General features: G+C 40.7%; 1 protein-coding gene across 1 annotated transcript in view; it reads right to left on the reverse strand.

The window, feature by feature from the left end:
* Nucleotides 1-4198: 4198 nt before the first annotated feature.
* The window catches only part of clybl (citrate lyase beta like), a 54500-nt gene continuing 39834 nt past the window's right edge, over nt 4199-18864 (reverse strand). The window contains exons 4-8 of the mRNA XM_041056338.1: nt 14294-14395; nt 13087-13180; nt 12240-12407; nt 6591-6715; nt 4199-4994 (exon numbers count right to left, since the gene is read on the reverse strand). Coding sequence (XP_040912272.1) covers nt 4899-4994; nt 6591-6715; nt 12240-12407; nt 13087-13180; nt 14294-14395 — 585 coding nt within the window. The 3' untranslated portion in view covers nt 4199-4898. The remainder of the gene's footprint in view (nt 4995-6590; nt 6716-12239; nt 12408-13086; nt 13181-14293; nt 14396-18864) is intronic.

The following is an 18864-nucleotide window of genomic DNA, read 5'->3' on the forward strand; positions in this document are numbered from 1 at the left end:
TCACTCCTGCCAACAGCAGACAAAGCGGGCGGGTTTTAGTGGTCTCCGCCGGGGCCGGTGAGCCTTTGATCTGGGCCCGTTAAGGAGAAGGGAGTCTGGGGGGAGTCAGACCAAGAGGAGGGCTGTGGAGAAAGGTAAAGTCACCTAAAAATATTTTACATACAACTTTTTTCTAAATTCTCTGACTATGAATGTGACTAGCCATCCCTTTTTATGAGACAGTATAATTCTTAATTTGCAAACAGGCGACAACTAAGCAACTCTGAGGGTGAGATGTTGCAAGCCAACAGTCAGTCTGTTTCATTCCCGTTAACGCGCTACATAATTTTTCTGCACCTACTACAGATCATCATATTAATCCGGCAGGTACTAAACACACCCTCAACTGGACTTCGAGGGACACGGACCTCCAAGAATTTAACTGCGCAAGAAGCACAAGACCCTTCAAATATAGAAACTTGAAGAAATTTGGAGCATATCTTAAAATAAATTCAGACAGACACTTCCCCCTCCCACCTTTATAGGACAGGCCTATGGCAGGTGGGCTGCAGCTACTGCATTACAGTATTTGTATAATCTGTTTGGTGTTGTGAATGAAATATTGTCCAAATCGCAGTGGCCAAGAAAAAAACAAAACAAAACAGAATCCATCAATATGAACAAAATTGTAGAAATTGGATTTTGTCCAGAAAAGTGTTATTTAGCTTTACATTATGATCACAGACCAGCACAAGTGTTGTTAGACGTACGGCATCAAAACACACAAAACAAAAAAAAAAAAAAAAAAAAAAAAAAAAAAACTCATGTCAGGATATAAAGGTGGGGGGAAAAAGTTGGGGTTTAAGATCTCTGATCCCGATTCACGCCACGCAGCTCTGTCCCTTCGGACTGCCTTTTGCTGACGGAGACACTCAGACAAAAGGTCTCCTCAAATGAAGTTAGTAATGGTCCACATGTGCCAGATCACTCATGCAGTACAGACAGGCCGCGGTGAATTTCATATCATGCAAACGAACTGAAAAAAAAAAGAAGGGCTGGACATGCGCTTGTCATCATCGGGTAAATAAAAAGGCTCCGAGTTAAAAACGACTCGCTGTTGTTTCTGAGGAAAACATCAGAGAAATATTCCTCTGACATGCGTTCACACTCAGAATAAAAAAGGTGAACGCTCGCCTGCCGCTGATCTATGTAAAATCTATGAATAAAAGTAAAGGCAGAATATTTCTATGAGCAGATAACGCTTTTAAATCAATCCATCTTTTATGGAACAATTTACTCTCAGATCACATTTTTAGAAGAAGTTCCTTCAGTTTTATTGTATCTAAATTATTTCAAATTTATCTTCAAATTCAGAAGCTGAAGAATACTTATCTTTGAAGAAAATAAACAAACTATTTTTTCTTTTTAATGTAAAGCCTTTATTGTGTATTTTCGAAAGCAATAACTGATAAAGCAGAAAGCATTTGGTTGTATGCCTGAGGGAAAATTAAGAACTGATTATTGTAGTTCTGACACTATTCCTCAGAAGACAGCCTATTTTAGCCACTCTGAAAATGTTTTAATTTATTTAAACAATATTCCTAAACATTGAAACAGAGTTAATTAGATTAAACTAAATCTTTTATGTTGATCAGCTCAGCACACATTGTATTTTAAGCCATTTTGCTAATAGCTTTACACTTCTCAAACTGTGCTGCAGCCACAATAACGAGGTATATTATTGCTTTAGAATAATCTTTTGCTGCAATTAGTTTATCATATATTGTCATTAGAAGTCTATTAAAACATCAAGTCATTATTTGGGAATCCCCGGGCGGGGAATTAGAATAAAACCATCTTTGCCACACGGGTCCCATTTAGATTAATGGAAAAATATGTAAAACATTTCGTTTTAATTTTCCTCTGACAGTGTTTTGCATACATGCATTTTCTCCGCCTGCGCTGTCCCTCATAATTTATGAAAGCAATCTCGACCAACACATTACCGGGCTATGAAGTACTGCTCGCAGCCTAATTGATTCCCGTCACAATTTTGTGAGGTTATAATCGTGTTAATTGTAATTTACTCTCTCAGGGAATACCGGAGAGAAGTATTTAAATAAAACCGCCGAGCGGACTGAGAAGATTATATCAGTTCCACACATAATAGAAATGTCATGTAGAATTACACAGCGGAGGCAGACAGGGATGCATTCCTCTAATCTACAGAGATGTCACAGAAATCTTTTACTTTTTTTTCTTAATTCCCAAATGTTCCTGGATTGCAAAGCGTCGAGGTGCAACGAAAGCTGAGCAAAACGAGCTTTATGAAGACCAAAGGACATAGTTTGTTTCACCTTTATCCAGAGAGGGGTAGGGGTAAAAAGGCGTGGATGTAAGTGGAAATATCAAATAAGAGCAAGATTATTGGGTGGAACGAAAAAAAAATGATAAGGTAAGCGGCAAATAAACACGCACAGGATGTTGTGTTGTGTTAAAATATAAACTTGCCAAAATGATTTCCTAATCATCCTCAGAAGAGATGTCCTTTTTGCTTGGTCTCTGCAGGATGCCCTGAGCTGCTTCCTCTGCTTTGAGATCTTCCTTCCTGTATGAGAGAGGGGGGGGGGGGGGGGGGGGGGGGGGGGGCACCTGTTGGTACAGAGCAGCTTGGAAAAGCCAAGTTGTCCCATCAGAACGGTCTCCTTTCCCCACTATAGTCACCTGGTGAGCCTCTGTTGAACTCTTGAGTGCTGGAAGTTCCCAACCATGTGAAACCGGTGACTTTCTGCAGCCCTTAATCCCGTTCTGCTGTACTCTGACTCAACAAGGTCTGTCAGAATTGTTTTGTTAAACATTTCAAGGTTCAGACTTTTAAAAATACAAATCACATCATGCCAACGTATTAACTGTAGCAATTTATCAGAAAAATAAAAGTAAATAATGAAAAAACATTAAGGCACCAGCAATTTTGCCTTAATTTTAAAATGCATTCACTTAGGAATAGCTCTAATTTCATATTTGTTTGATCAAATACAAATCTGACAGTACTTTAAGTTATTTACACAAGAATTTAAGTGGATTTTTATTCTGAAACTTGTTCTTTGTTAATCTCAGATTGAACTGCGAAAAGATGTAGCTGCAACAAATGATAGATGAATTTTAAAACGCCACAGTCAAGTTTAATCCAAATCTTCATAGCTTTGTTTAATGACAAACAAAAAACAATATATATTATGATTTAAGCCATCAGCACGGACTACACACAATCTACAAATTCTGTAAGAGACAACTAGAAGGAACATCTTTTAAATATTTTACCATTGAAGTCATCCATGATCAAGACATAGCATGTCCTAATCTATTCTGCAGACCTGCAGAGCCTCACAAAATGGCTCTACCCAAATAATGTTTGTGGATTCATTTAATGGAAGTCATACATAATAGCAGTTTTGTCCACCAACCTCAGGGTATAATAGTAGACTGGGTGAAAACAAACAAACAAGCCGAATGTGAATTCATGACAGAAAAAGTGAGCCAGGGGTGAGAGAAATATGTGGCCAAATGCCAAAGAGGCAGCTTACTGTTCGGGTCTTTGGCTGGGTGCAGGAGTGGTTTCGATCTTTTTGTCTGGCCTGGCCTGGCACAGACCACAGTCCTGCCCCAGACACAATAGATCATACAGTAGGAGAGAGAGGGAGAGAGAGAGAGAGATGAGTGGATGAGGTGGGTAAGGGAGGTATGGTGCCTTTCATTACCATGGTCACCAATGGCACTATTAACCATTCAACACCCCCCCAATTATCCTCCCATACACAGTCAGAGAGACAAAGCCTCTGTCCTGGTCTGCTGGAGCAACATGGCCTCTAATCTGTCTCACTCGAACATCACACCCACTTCACTGTCTCTGGGAGTCAGATGTGCAAAAGCCCCATTGTACTTTAATTTGTGACAGTACAACAAACTACTTTACTGAACTCGTTAAGGGAGGTCGTTATTATAAATGTGACTATTTATCATTGTCGACAAAACGGAGCTGCTTGTGAACATGCAGACATAAAACAGGTGAACTCGTCTGGAAATAACAGCTGAAAATCCAAGTTAAACTCTGCGTGTTAAATGAGAGATCAGGTGAAGAACACTGCTGCAGCATGTGTATGTATGTAGTGTTTATTTTTTGTACAGGTCATGGTGTGCCTGATGCCACACGCCTTCTCCGTCAAGACCACAGGCTCACAGCTGCCACAGAGTGAGCTGCGTGTCTTTACTAAGGAAACCCACACAAAAAAGCTAAATCGTGAGTTTACGCACTTCCATCTGTGGGTTTTTTTTTTTTTCAGCAAGCGGGACTTTGATGTTTGTGAGTCAGGCCCTGGGCAGGGGGCTGAGGCCTGACTGGAAGACTGGGGCCCAATGAATAGATCCACAACAGTGGCTTGTTGTGTTTGTTTACCCTTTCGCCCAGCTGCCTGGACCGTGGAGATGCGAGAGCATTCATCATGACCTAGGAGAGATGGGAGGCATGGGCAGACACACTGGAGAGTGACACGATGGCACACACACTGCAGAGAGTGCCAAGAAAGTGCCCACACAGGCCAATAATCCTCGACATCCGGCTCCAAAGGTTTGCTGTTACTCACTATGTGCACAGTTTGTGTTGCTGAACACATCCCAGGGTACAGTCATAATGTAAACTGGCCCTCAGCAGCAAAAGTAAAACTGCCATAATGAAAATGCATTTAATGAAAACACTTTGACAATTACTAAAAGCTTGAATTAAAACCAAAATTTCCTCCGTTCTCTTATGTCAGGCAGAAAAGTTAATTTGAAGTTTGAAGTCCTACTTTTTGTCATGAGACCTGCAACATTTTCAGTTCCCTTTGTCACGTGGTTCCTCCCGTTTTGTCTCCTGATTCGTGTTATTTCTCTGGCACCGCGGTGGAGAGTGTTAAGATGTTCTGTGCCTGCTTCAGTGAGGGCATGTCAATCATGCTGCCGCGGAAGGTGAATGCACCCTGAACAGGTTTGCAACACAACCGAGAGAAGAAAGAGAAAGATTAGACCAGACACTGACAGTAAATGCACTTTAAATGGTCTCAGATTAAGGAGAATGTTTGCAGAGACAGGAAGTAGATTACTGTGCAAAAAACACAACACGGCAGAAAAATCTGAATACATACTTTGTGTGTAGGGGGATGTCACATAAAATTTATGAATTTCAGACTATTAATACTGTTTTTCATTTGTAATAAATTATACAAAACAAAGCCATTAGTCACAGCAAACAGGATGCTGCAGAAGAAAATGTTTGAATTATAACAGCTTCTGGAATAAAATACTACTTCGAGACATCAAGCTAAGTGTCACTTGACAGTGCCATGAGTGCATCTATTTGTTTTGCAAAAACACAAAACAATACACAACAAACAAACAAAAGAATCACCAGAAACCTCAAGTCAAAAATGTAGTCAATGGCTGGAAGTGAGAATTATGAAAAGCAAGCACCTGTCGTGCTGTAAGACAAAGAGACTGACCCTGCTCACTCTTCAAACAATTACACACACACACACACACACACACACACACACACACACACACACACACACACACACACACACACACACACACACACACACACACACACACACACACACACACACACACACACACACACACACACACACAAACAAACTGCGGCAGAGGGATGGGTAGGATATGAATCCCTCGGGCGATGCTTAGTAGGAGCAGCCCTGGCAGGGAGAGAGGTGTGGGCAGATTGTGTATTACCTCAGCAGATAGCCCACAGAGCTCAACACACAGGATCCAACCATGCACTAAATTAGGAACAATAATATTGTACACTTAATTTGCCCAACTCCCCCCTATCTCCTATGATGTGTCTGAGAGTCACCCAGGGGTGTACAGTATGTATTCTCTGGAACTACAGAGGTGTGTGAGAGGATACACAAAGGATCGGTCTGAGTCTCAGAGCAGAGAGAGTGAGAGAGAGACCCCTGTCATCTCAACACACACTCACAGCACAGATATTGTATAATGCCAGAGAAATACATTTGTGAAAGTTCTGTATACATATATACATATTCAGGATCTCTCTCCTCTCCTTGATTTGTGAAAGGATTTAGAAACATGTTTTGTGAAGTCAGAATATCTTCTATGTGATTTTGGAGAAATTCACTGTTCTGTTTAAGAATTAAAGTGATGTTTAAACCAGTTTGTAACCCAGGTTAAAATATAGTAAATATCCAGCAAACAACCGATTATGAACTACAACGAGCAACAGCAGTTCAGGTGTATGTCGTTTTTTTTTAGTTATCTGTACATTCTGCATTTGCATCCAAAATTATATTAAAGGCAAATAATACAACCTTCTTTCACATTTCAAGTATACATGTTGATAAATAACTCCTTTTTAGGAAAGAATTCTTGTATTATTGCATTGTATTGTCTAGTTTGTTTATAAATTGTCTCGGCAGTGAGCAAATGGGCAGCTATTGTGTACAAAACACAACTATAAAAGAGAGACTAAAATTATTATTTTTTAAATTATAAAATAAGATGATTTTACTTTTGGCAGAAGATGTTCACATTACCTTGCCTTCCTTCTGATGATGGTCAAAAGCAGCAATGAGTTCTTTGGCCCACTGGACCCTCTCCTGACTGGGGGAGAACTCTTCCTGTACAGCCTGGATTTGCCCTGGGTGGATAACCTGCTTACCTGCATGCACACACACAAAGAAAAATTCAAATAAAATTAGATACAAATGCCATTTGCCCTAAGAAAACAATGTTCTTAATTGTTGGCACCAAGCTATTAATAACACACTTTGTGCCATTGAGCCTCCCTTATTTTAACAAAAAATCTTTTTTATGACAACAGTTATGCAAACTGCCGCACAAAACTGGACGAAAAAAAAAAGTCTGAGAACTGGGAGGGACTGCTGCTGGTACATTTCTTGTGAGAGAGGGCAATGACAACACACAGAGGAACGAGATAGGAGAAACAGGAAATGCAAAAGCCTAAACCATATGTGTGTGTGTGTGTATGTGTCAGTGTGATCAGTGCCACTGAAGTGAGTCTGAGGTACATCGTGACATCGTGAAGGATATCAAGTGTCTCCTCTCTCCTTGCAGCCCTGCTGTCAAGGAGACACTTTGCTGAAAACGCTTAGTTAGACTTCGATATTTGACAGAAGTCGACTAGAACAGCACAGCGATGATGAAAAGAATAGCCTATGCAAGTGTGGCTGAACCTAAACAGATACACACAAGCAGTTGAGTTAAATAATTAAAAAAAGCCAAGGAGATAACACAAAACCAGTGATTCAAGTAATATTTATAACATGTTCAAAAAAGAAAAAACTATTCTGAAGCATCTTTGCTAAAATATTCCAAAATTAAACTAGTAAATATGAAGGAAATCATTGTGTTTTCTATAAATCAATTTCTGTGTTGGCCTACATTTAAAATATATATCTTTCAATAGAAGCACACCTTTACTCTGACAGTTTCAGAAATTACATCTTGTATCCAACTGAAACAGAAGCTCAACATAGAGTTAAGGCTGTGACACAATCTTCACCCCCTCCCCCCACCCCCACCCTCCTGCTCCCACTCCCTCTCAGTTAAATGTGGGCGAACGCCACAGACATAATCCCATGTACATTTGCAGATCAAACTTGTAGTGATAAGTTAAGGTTATGAAACGTCTGGTGAGAACGACGGCTCAGCAGCAGCCAGCAGGGGCTCGACACTTTAGGGCTTAGCTCTGTCGCTGACAACAAATCCTTCAAGGTGGCTGAGCAGGCGGGCTGCACGAGCAAAAAATTTAGCCCAGGAGAGAGGAGAAGAGGAGAGGCGAGGAGGGGAGAGGAGGAGGAGAGGCGAGGCGAGGAGGGGAGAGGAGGAGAACAGGAGTGTTTGAGGGGGTAACAGGAGAGGAAAGGGGAGGAGAGAATTGACACCCTTCATCCAGCTCCGCTCACCCCAGTTAACCTCAGAAAAACACTCACCACAGCTACACAATCAACACGCTGCAGTTAAATGCTTGAGCAATTACTGACGAGAGAACATCATTTATAAAGTGCAATTTATCATAAACAGACACCTTTAAGCGACGTGTGCGTACTACAAAATATGTTCAAAAGCCATTTTGTGTTTGTGTGTCATTGTGAATGCATGGCTGCTGATGTGTATTTGTTTGTGCAAAGCAGCCAGACTGTAACTGCACATTTCCTGATGGACAAACAGCCTGAGGACTCCCCAGGGCCACACTGGAGATGTGTATGAGTGTGAGTGCATGTGTGTTTGTGAGCGTGCCTGTGCATCACCTTGCCTGCAGTATTTAAATAACAAGACTATTTTGGTTCTCCTACTTTTTCTGTGTGAATATTGTGAATCTGTTTCAGTGCAACAACCCGAGTGTGTGCGTGCATGTGTAAGTGTGTGTCTACTGCATGCATGGAAAAGAGGAAAGATGAGTGTGCCTTCCCTCCTCTGCCACCTGTTTTGCTTCTGGGCCGAGGACAGGAGCATGTTTCCACACAGAAATTGGCAGGCTTAAAAATACTGTAAGAAGGTCTCTTTGTGTGTATGTGTATGTGTAGGTGTGTGTGTGTGTGGGGTTGTGTGCGTGTGTCTGTGTAGGACAACAGAAGAATGACAGAGCGAAGAAACAGACAGGGTGATTCAGGTGCCCTCAGTTACAACCCATTGGTTCTCTTAAAATGCATCATTCATGCCCTCCAGCCAATCCTGGCCTGCCATGTGGTGCTGGCATCTCATTGGAGGACTGCTATTTAGCAAAGTGCTCTCAGGCGGATGATGGGCAGGGTCCCGGGGATGGAAGTGAAATGTGGTCCTTGAAAGCAGAGAATTTTGTGGAACCGTTTTATATTTCTGGGAGGTAAACATATTTACTAGGATCATTAAGTCATAACAAAAAAAGTTCATAGTTCATAAAACAAATTGCTTATAAAGTGAAGATGCTGCATTATTAAATCCTCTGATTAATTACATTCCTCCTCCACAGATTTGATGTCAAGGTTTTGAAGGATTTTGCCTTCACACTTTCCTGTTTACCAGTAAGGAGCACTGGATGTTTGCGGTTCACCTGTGTGCTCTGTACTCAGAACTAATGGGTGTTGTGTACGGCTTAGGTAGGGCCAAGGTCAATTACTGCACAGGTAGAAGCCTTTGGCTGCACCTTATTATTGCTTAAGCACACTCGGGCCAGTAATAGCTACTAAGATTATACTGTACAGAGTGCCCATGGCTTGTAAGCCACTAATCCAGTGCTTTCAAATGTGCTTTCCATATTCCACCATTTATTTCATCAAGTGGCTGCTTCAGTTGATGAGCTTTTATGCCTTTTACCACATGTAAACAACACCTTGCACTTTCTTCAATGAATTTATTTGTACAAGTCATTCTGATTCAAACGAATATTAACAGAACGCAATATCTGCATACATTTTAGGAACTCATAAAGAGTACGCAAACTATTGCATTTATTTAGGTATATCATTATAAGTGCACAAAGACAAATGTTAAATTGCATGACGAGAGGTGAGCAATTCTGATATAAACACACAGAAATGCACATAATCACACAAACACTCACGCAAGCCTGCAGCGCCAGAGAACAGAGGTGGCAAATGAGGTCACCTGGAAAATCAGCTTCTGTATGAGACAGCAAGAAGCTCACCTCCAAGATGATTTGATGATGTGAAGTGCAGGTAATGTATGTCTAGGCCAGTGCAACATGGAGAGTGTGTTCTGGGATTTTCAGGTGCCTCTTTTTCTTTCGTGTCTGGAAGCTGACTAATGCCTGACCCTGTTCTGTTAATTCAATAATCCCACAATGGAAGACAAGAAAATCTAAAGATTATAGCACAGTGAACAAAACAATATTTTATGATTTGTTTTCACAATTTAAGTGATTTTACTCTACAGTATGTCTCATTTTGAATTAATCAGTCTTCAAGGGATGAAAATACAAATACAACAAATATTCTGCACTGAAGGAAGAAATGACAAAAATATCCACTTTGGAACAGGCTGTCCTGCCTTCTGTGGTCTGTTACATGCAGTGTGCAGGGCAAAGACACACAGACACATTCTGAAAGCGTTGCCTGGCTACAGACACACGCAGAGTGCTGTTAAAGTAGGCGCTAGGGGTCGACAGATTATCGGCCTGGCCGATTATTGGATCCGATATGCAGCATTTTTACGATCATCGGAATTTTTTTCTCGATTGAAGATAAAATAAATGAATTTAAAAATGCCTCTTGCCATCTGTAGTCACAACTCTGGGGTCTCGAGCAATGTCCTGCCTACAGCGTTATCTGATTGGTTCCACATAGCAAGTATCAACCTATCAACAACGAAGGCTACTGTGCCACAGACAGGCACAGAGGAAAGTATTTACAGACTGAAGCATCTCTGCAAGTGGAGATGTGTTTCGAAGGGAAGGTAGCAGATATTGCAATAACCATCACAATCTTATGGTCTATTTCTGTGATGACACATCTAAACATCTTCAGTTTCCCAGTTACCCTTAAAATAACCAAATAATGCACTTTGTTGCAGTGGTATACAATTAACTATACCAAGATCTAGTGATAGCTAAGTCTTTCAGTAACGTTGGTGCCAGTGCAACAGGAACTTTTTTTTTATTTTTACACATGATAGGTAGACAGTGGTCATAGTAACGTAAACTTACGTTGAGTCTTATTGAGCTAACTTGAATGCGATAGCGAATATCAACAAGTTCACTTGTTGATCAATTATTTAGTCAGCTGAGTAGCAAAAAAAATGATATGGGCTATAAAGTTCTGTCTTACACGTCTCTTACCAGGGCCAGTCACTCTCTTAGTCTCAACCCACAGGCATTAGTGACATTACTGAAGTGTGTCCTGAAGCACTCAGACTCCTTTTCTTCTATGGAAGTGCAGGATATTGTTGTCATAGACTTTAGATGTAATGGAACTGCATCTGAGGCCTGTGTTATTCCATACATGGACAACATATATGGTGTACAGCTGTAAGTGATGATTAGCCTTCTTTTGAATGACATGTTCTCTCCTATCACATGTTAATGTATAACATTTAAATAACTAAAACCAACTAAAGGCTTTCCAAAGCTGTTTTGCTGCAATAAACGAACCATAATCGTGCGTTTAGTATATGTCAGCCTGCGTCCCCACTTTTAACCCTATCACTCTCTCTCTCTAAACCCTCACGGCAGATGAGTGCATTAAAGAAAAGGTCAAAAGTGCAGTATGGGAGCATTACACTCAAAAGAGCACCAGGGAAGGCAGTCTGCAATTCATAAAGCTATTGTGTATATTTATTTATTCATTAAAATTTTCAGTCAACTTAAAGAAATGCTGCTGGAAACTCCCTGCACTTTTGGTTTAAAGGTAACGTTGAAAAGTACTCCTTTAATTAAACATATGCTTGAAGGGCATTTCATCAACGTTTTGTGTTATCTCAGTTTTGATACCAAGATTTTTCTAATGCTACTTTATATCAGTTATCAGTCTCCTTGTTTACAAATAATTGGTATGGGCCCCAGTAAAACCGTATTGGTCGATGCCTGGTAGATACCACCACACTTTGCTTGTAACTCTCTTTAATCGTACTTTTTTTTTGTGTGCAGGTATGCACCTGAGTGCGCTCATACAGACTCAAAACTATTCATGGCAGGCAGAACGGAAATGTCAAGTCAGGACTGTAGTGCTGTTCACAATTCACTTCAGCAGCACTGAAAGTGATAAAAAGGCAAAGGCAAGCAGCCAGTTTTAAAATCACAGGCACAATGTCAGATATTCATTACAATGTGCAATACAAATATATAAATATCAAATGAAAAGCCAAGAGATGTTCTTCATCTTCCCATTTTTTAAGCAACATTTTAAAACATTTAAAATTGATCTAACTAAAGCATTTCCTGTTCTCATTTTAAGCAAGACGTGGTAACAGAGGAAAGGAGGAATGAAAACTGTTGGATTGCCTGAGTGACGCTTGCAACAGAAAGCTGAAGGAAGTCTGTCATTGTGCCATAGGGAGAAGTTAAGAATATATGGGATGCAATTAAAGAACAACAAATGGGAATGATGTGAAGCAGCTGAAGAAATGACAGGTATCTGGGGAGGACAGATGTGTTGAGATCAGGACTTGAAGGGACATTACTTAATGGAACAGGGGCCTATTTGAGATGCACAGAGCAGGAACTTTACCTGTAAAGCCCATGAGAGCTCCCTCTCTGGCCTGCCTCCTCAACCCCTCCACGTCTTTGTAGTCAATGTAGACCAGGTCAATAGCCTGCAGTCCAAATGCTTTGGTGGTCACAACCACCTTCTGCCTGGCGTAGAGGAGCTCCCTGGCATCCTTAGTCCGTGTGGCACCTCAAGAAGAAGTATGGAGTTACACACAGCATGTGCATAGGTCACATCAGTCAAGATCTCAAAGACGCAAGGTGATGTTCAAGGAAATAAGAGGTTCAGAAGAGGTGAAATGTTGACAGGTGATGAACAGATGAATGAAAGAATGAGAGAAGCCAGAACAGCAATTACAGTGATAAACAGTGTGTCAGTCTCTCTTCTTTTCATGTCAAAGTACATAGTCAAGTCTGGCATTTGAATATTTCTTCTTTTATCAGAAAACTTGCAAACCTTCCTGACCATCAGTAAAAATCTTTAGATTCTGCTGATAAATCCTGCTGACTGTATGTCAGGACAATAGGAAATACTACATACTGCATGCTACATGTAATCAGTGTAAGTGTGTACTGAAATAGAAAATAATGGACTTGGTAGGGGAAATGCACCTTTATTATTTTTGTATCAGGACATCTCATTTTGTACTATCTCTCACATCCAGAAATCATCACATATATAGAAATTCTGTATTTGTAACCACATTTCCTGTAAGTCTATAATAATTTATTCTAAGTATGGAAAGAGTGAGTGATCTGTGAGACACATGTATTTAAAGTGCTCTAAGTCCCATGGGACAAAAAAAAGAGAATAGCACAGTTCTAGCCACCAAAGGGAGGGAATGTTAATCAGACAGTGTAACAGCTACCTATGCTGGCACAGAAGTCATCAGAGCCAAACACCACACCGTCATGGTGAAGGCCAACCCTGGGAGCAAGGCGACGGATTTCCTCACACACCGCCTGGAGAGAATATAAGTATATTAGCATAATACAGGGTGACTAAAGTGACACAGACACAAAGAGAGAAAGAAGAAATGTTGGACATCTTGGCTTACATACTGCTGAATAAATCTAATTATACTACAATATTCCTACAGTAGTTCAAACTGCATACGCTTCTGTGTTTCCTCTGAAGTCAGAAAAACATCCATCATCACACTAAATTCTGTTCAATAAATATGCCAATAAACAGATAGAGAAATATAAGTTTGGTATTGGTATTACCTTGTACTGAAATATGTTAAACAATAACAGGTCTTATTGCTAAGATAAGCTACTGGCCACCGTTAATATCAAATAAGCAAAGTCGAAGAAAAAATAAAAATAAAAAAAATAAATCTGGAATGTGACAGTCTGTAGTGAAGACTGTGAAACAATAAGAACACGTCTCCTGCTTTTGTTGGCCTCCAAATTAATTTCACCACTAGCTGTGCCACAGCGATTTTTTTCATGCTTGTAACCTGGGGTTCAGTCTGGGCAAAGATACAGGGTGTTCTCAAGAAAGCACACAGAGGCACCCCCTGTCATCAAAACACACACTCACAACCACAAACACAGTCACAGAATTGGAGTAGAGGACTAAAAGACATATCAAAAGAAAGAAGGACAGCTTGTTTCTCCCCAAATGCCCAAAACCATGCCCTTTTCCCCATGTAGCTGAAGGTCGTGCTGTACTATAACAGGAACTGCTTTGATGCTTGCCAAAATATCATTAAGAACTTTTCCACTATGATGATATTAAAACAGTTCTAATTAAAAAATGTCAGCATGTCTGGAAAGGGATAGAGACACACACACACACACACACACACACACACACACACACACACCCACACACACACACACACACACACACAGAGCGAGAGAGAGAGAAAGAGAGAAAGGAAACAAAAAAAAAGCAAAAAAGGCTCAAAAGGCTCATTTTGAGAGACTGTCCGAAAGCTTTGAATCCCTTTCATTTTGGACACGTGGAGTGCTCCACTCGCTGATGCAGTCTTTAATCTAAAATGAACAATGGAGAAACAGCAAAATGTCTTACGCAGGCAGTTTTTGGGGGGTTTGTTTGTAATTTACCTTAAAATTGAGCAGGCCCACAGCGGTTTCCACAAAGGTGATCAGGCGAATGGGTTCTGTCAGTGGCTGTCCTTTCAAGTTGTGCTGAAACCTGTCAACAAACTTAACACACAAGGACAATCTCATGAGCAGCTCATTAACAACACCCACTGTTTCTGTGAATAGAAAACAATAAACCTCCAAATAATCACAATGAATTAATTTGTTCTTACTACTCAGTACAATCATTGTCATTGCATTGATCAGATGTTTGTGTGTTGTTGGAGCACATATATTCTCTGTGGCATTTGCTGTTACAAAAATAGTTAGCCAGACGTATGATCAGCTTGAATCCATTTGTAGTAGTGTTGATAATGTTCTTCAAGAAAACATGATGTCTTGGAGGACTGTATTTCTGTTCAAGTTCCTGCTCTTCTGTAATGGTTAAGTGTCGGTGCCTCCCTCTGTGGACCTAATCAGCACTTTATTACTTATATGAATGAGAAAAACTGGAAACTCATACTCAGATACTGAGCTATTGTGTCAAAGTGAATTTAAAACTGGAAGAAAAAATGTTCAGCAGTAACGATATGACACATCTTTCAAAATTCACTGTGGGGTAAGACAGACAGAGCGGAGAAAAAAGAAATCTTATTGTTCAAAAACTCACTTTTGATAAGAATCTTGACACCTTTATTACCTACACTGTTCCCATTGCACTCCTTATTCAGAGACACATCTATGGGGGTTCAAATAGCAGAAAAAGCGAGCACAGGAGAGCAGCAACAAAAGCGAGTGAAATGAAATATTTTACATTATCACCAGGGTTCCCCCATCGTCTGAAGTCTTCTGCTCTACCTTCTTTCAGAGGCTCTGCACAACTACAGCATGTGCTCCCCTGAGAGTGTGTGCACACATGTAAATGTGCACTTGCACGCATGAGCACATGCATACACACACCAAAACCAAAGAAGAAACAAAAAACCAAAAAGGGGAGAAGAAACAAGATTTGGAATGTCTGTGAGTGTGTTTTACTCCTACATTATTCTGTTTTGCATCCCCCCTCCATGGTAGGGAACAGGGAGACTGGAGCAACAATCAGAGTGTGATGTGACACTTTGCTGAGGCCTTTATTCTGCATGACTCCTGCTAATATGCAAGCTCACCTAAGTAGGGCTTTAAAACCAAGTTTAATTCTTTGAAGACCAAAGCATTCCAATTTTTTCCAACAGACCAGTTCACAGCTAGCCCTGGACTGCCAGTGGGGTAGCCCAAATTCCTAAATCTATCATCTGGAAACACACAAAAGCCCCCTTCGTCAGATATTTCCTTTCAAAGCCAGTCCAAAAAAAAAAAGGTGTTAAAAAAAGCTCAGAGTAGAAATGTCTAACTCCATGCCCCCCCCCTTCTTCTCCTTTTTCTCGCTCCCTCTTTGACACACCAGGAAAAAGACAGATATAAATAACCTCAGGTACAGCACTGCTATTTTTCTAAATGAAGAGCAAAATAACCCCCATGCTCGTACTCACCACTCTTGTTCTCAAAACTGAAAGAGTGGGCCTCCATTGAAGGATTTCAAAAATAGGGGCAATTTTAATCATCTCTCCATTCAATCTCAGTTGGATAAATCATATCTGAGAGATTTGCATAAATACAAACCATCAAAGACTTTTCATCTTCAAAGAGGTTTTCAAGACCCAATAGGCTTTGTACTGTAATCATCTGAGGTCACAACCCTGTGGGAGCAAGGCTGCTATGGCAACATAAAAACTAACGCTGGGGGCTTAGCATAATATCCCCCCCTCCTTTGCAAACACAGGAAGGGGGGGGGGGGGGGTGTCCGAGAAGGAGTGTGAAAAGAGGGTGTAGATAAACCTATTTCTGTGACAGAGGAAACTAGCTAGATATGGCCCATTGCGGGGAAACCTAGCTGATATTACACACGGAGATTACCACTACTACACTGTGCCACGCAAACCCTAACAAGGCTGCCGCCAGTCGGCTGTTTAGATTCTGCTAAAGGAAAACAAATGACAGCTCAATGCGCCACCACTGGCTAAAAAGCTTCCAAGGTTCTTTGATTACATGTTTCTGTCCTTCTGCTGTATTCTCCTCTTCAGCTATTATACACTTTGAGGACCTGATTTACACTGCATAAGAGGCACTACAGTCCTTGGTCACTGTTCTTCTGGTGCATACGGCAACCATTAGCTGTCAATGGCTCTCAAAACTAGGACCCTTTAAGATGTTATTCACTACTGAACTGAAAAAAGGAAAAGAAAAAAGAAGAAATAACACCTCTTCTTGCCATTCAAAGCCACGCTACAAACAAGCCTTCTGACAATTTCACCACCCAATCATGAAAAGAGAAGGAGGGAGAGATGGAGCTAGTGAAAGGAGGCTATAGTGGGACAAGTTTCAATTAATTTTCTTCAAAAGGGGGCCAGATTAAATGTTTCCGGCCTGCTGAAGTGTTCATTTCACAGAGGGGAAGCGGAGAAAGGGATGAGGGGAGGGGACAGGAGGAGGAGTAGAGGAGGAGGAGCAGGACAGGGTGCGATTCTTTTGGTCCCAGTGCACACCAAATAGTGTGGTGGGCAAAGAATGCACATGGCTCCGAATCTGTGTGAGAATTGTCCTCAGACAAAGGAGGGAGTTACGCCTGTTATAGCCCAATAAGGCCTGTCAGTCACACAAGGGCTGGGGGAGAGGAGAAAGGCAGAGCTAAAGATTTCCGCACAAAGGGAAACAAGCAAGTCCATCTTTTAGCGACAAATCAGTCTGGAGGTTCCTGTGCTAATATCAATAAAAAGGGAGAAAAATAAACAAGTCAGGGATTTACTACACTGCCTTAGTGTGGGGGGAAAAAAAAAAATCAGACACATGCTTACAACACTGACACATGAATACACACACACATGCACAAAGAAAAGCATGTGCAAAGCAGACACAGCAAAAGCTGAGAGGGACAAAGGTAAGATTAAATGGGCATACATGAAAGAATCAAGGTCCCATCCAGAGCTCTAAACTTGACTTTGTTTCAGCAGCACACATGCACCTGCTAATGCAGAAATACACTGCAAAACACACATTAAATCTAATGCGAAAACAGTGCACAGTGCACTTACAGGCATTTCTCCTGAAATGCACCAACATGAGGAGCTGACTTAAAGAAACATAAGCCAATACACATATTAGATCTCTAAACGTGCTTGCTGTGATTTTCAGTATAATAATAATAATAATAATAATAATAATAATAATAATAATAATAATAATAGGTGGTATCCAAGCTTATTTCATGCACAACAGAAGTTCTTTTTTTAAGTGAGGAAAAGCAGCAAAAGAAGAAAAGACTGAGCTAAGGGAGAGAATTAGTGAACACCTGTCACCAATTATAGTTGGAAGAAAGAAAGGGCAGCAGGAAATAGACATGTTCTAATTAAAACCACTAGTTAAAAACTTCCTGCTCCTGCCCTAGACCATGTTTTGTGGGTGTGTGTGTATATGTATATATGTGTATATGTATATGTATATATATATAAATTTATATATGTATGTGTGTATGTGTATACGTGTACAAATATGTCTGTTTGTGTGATTACACTAGACACCCTCCCCTCACCAGTGATATCTTCTCTCACTCTCTTCTGACCTCTAAACAAACCTTAATTTCTCCTTGTGTTTAATCAGCAAAAACTGTATTCAGACACAAACAGTAGAGGAGGCAGACAGCAACCTGGTTCCTCTTGGTAAGTGAACCATATGGAGCTGATCAGAAAGGCCTGCATTAATAATGTCACTGTCTCCTGACCTTTCAGGACCTGACATCCGTACAGCGCCCCTTTATTGAAAGCCAGAGGGACGGCCAAGCCCAGAAAACACCTCTTAACTCAGGCACAGGCCGAGGTAGTATGGACAAATTGCAAACCGCAATTAATAAGAGCAAAAAATGGGAAGACTATGAGTAGGAAATCATTTCAAACGCATTTCTTTAACAGCTAATACATGCATACAGTTAGCAATAACTGCTGCAACAATACAGTTTGTGATAGATCTGTGATCTTTGTCATACAGCAGAATCTCAGTAACTGGTAAGATGACTGACTGACTTCCAAAAGGTGTGGACAGTTGAAATGCATAAAGAATGGAATGTCATGCATGTTTGCAGCACATATTTGTTCAATATACCTGTCTGGCCGACTACTTTGATTAAATTAATTCTTAGCCACAACATGACACTGTTCAAGGCAGTCTCCAGAAAGTTCAGCAGTGGCAAAAGGCACCTTTGTGTTGTTACAGAAAGCTATCAGGCTTCTGAAGCTAATCCGAAGAAATGTCATCCGTTTCTTGAGCCGCAGCCAAGAAAAACACTTTGTCTGTCCCTGAGTCCTGCCACAGGGATCGATTCCCACTTTTACTGGGAAATATATGGAAAAGTTTGTTATGATTTCTTTGAAGATTCCCGTGGTTTCCTCTTACTTCATGAGTTTGTATAAGAGCACCACTGTGTTTTTATCCAGTGGTGAAAGAGAGAAATGTCTTGGGTATTTCTAGTCCTTTAGAAAGTATTCCAACATTGTTTTGTTTTG

The sequence above is a fragment of the Toxotes jaculatrix genome, chromosome 15 (genome assembly GCF_017976425.1).
Source record: "Toxotes jaculatrix isolate fToxJac2 chromosome 15, fToxJac2.pri, whole genome shotgun sequence".
In the NCBI taxonomy this organism is placed as follows: domain Eukaryota; kingdom Metazoa; phylum Chordata; class Actinopteri; family Toxotidae; genus Toxotes; species Toxotes jaculatrix.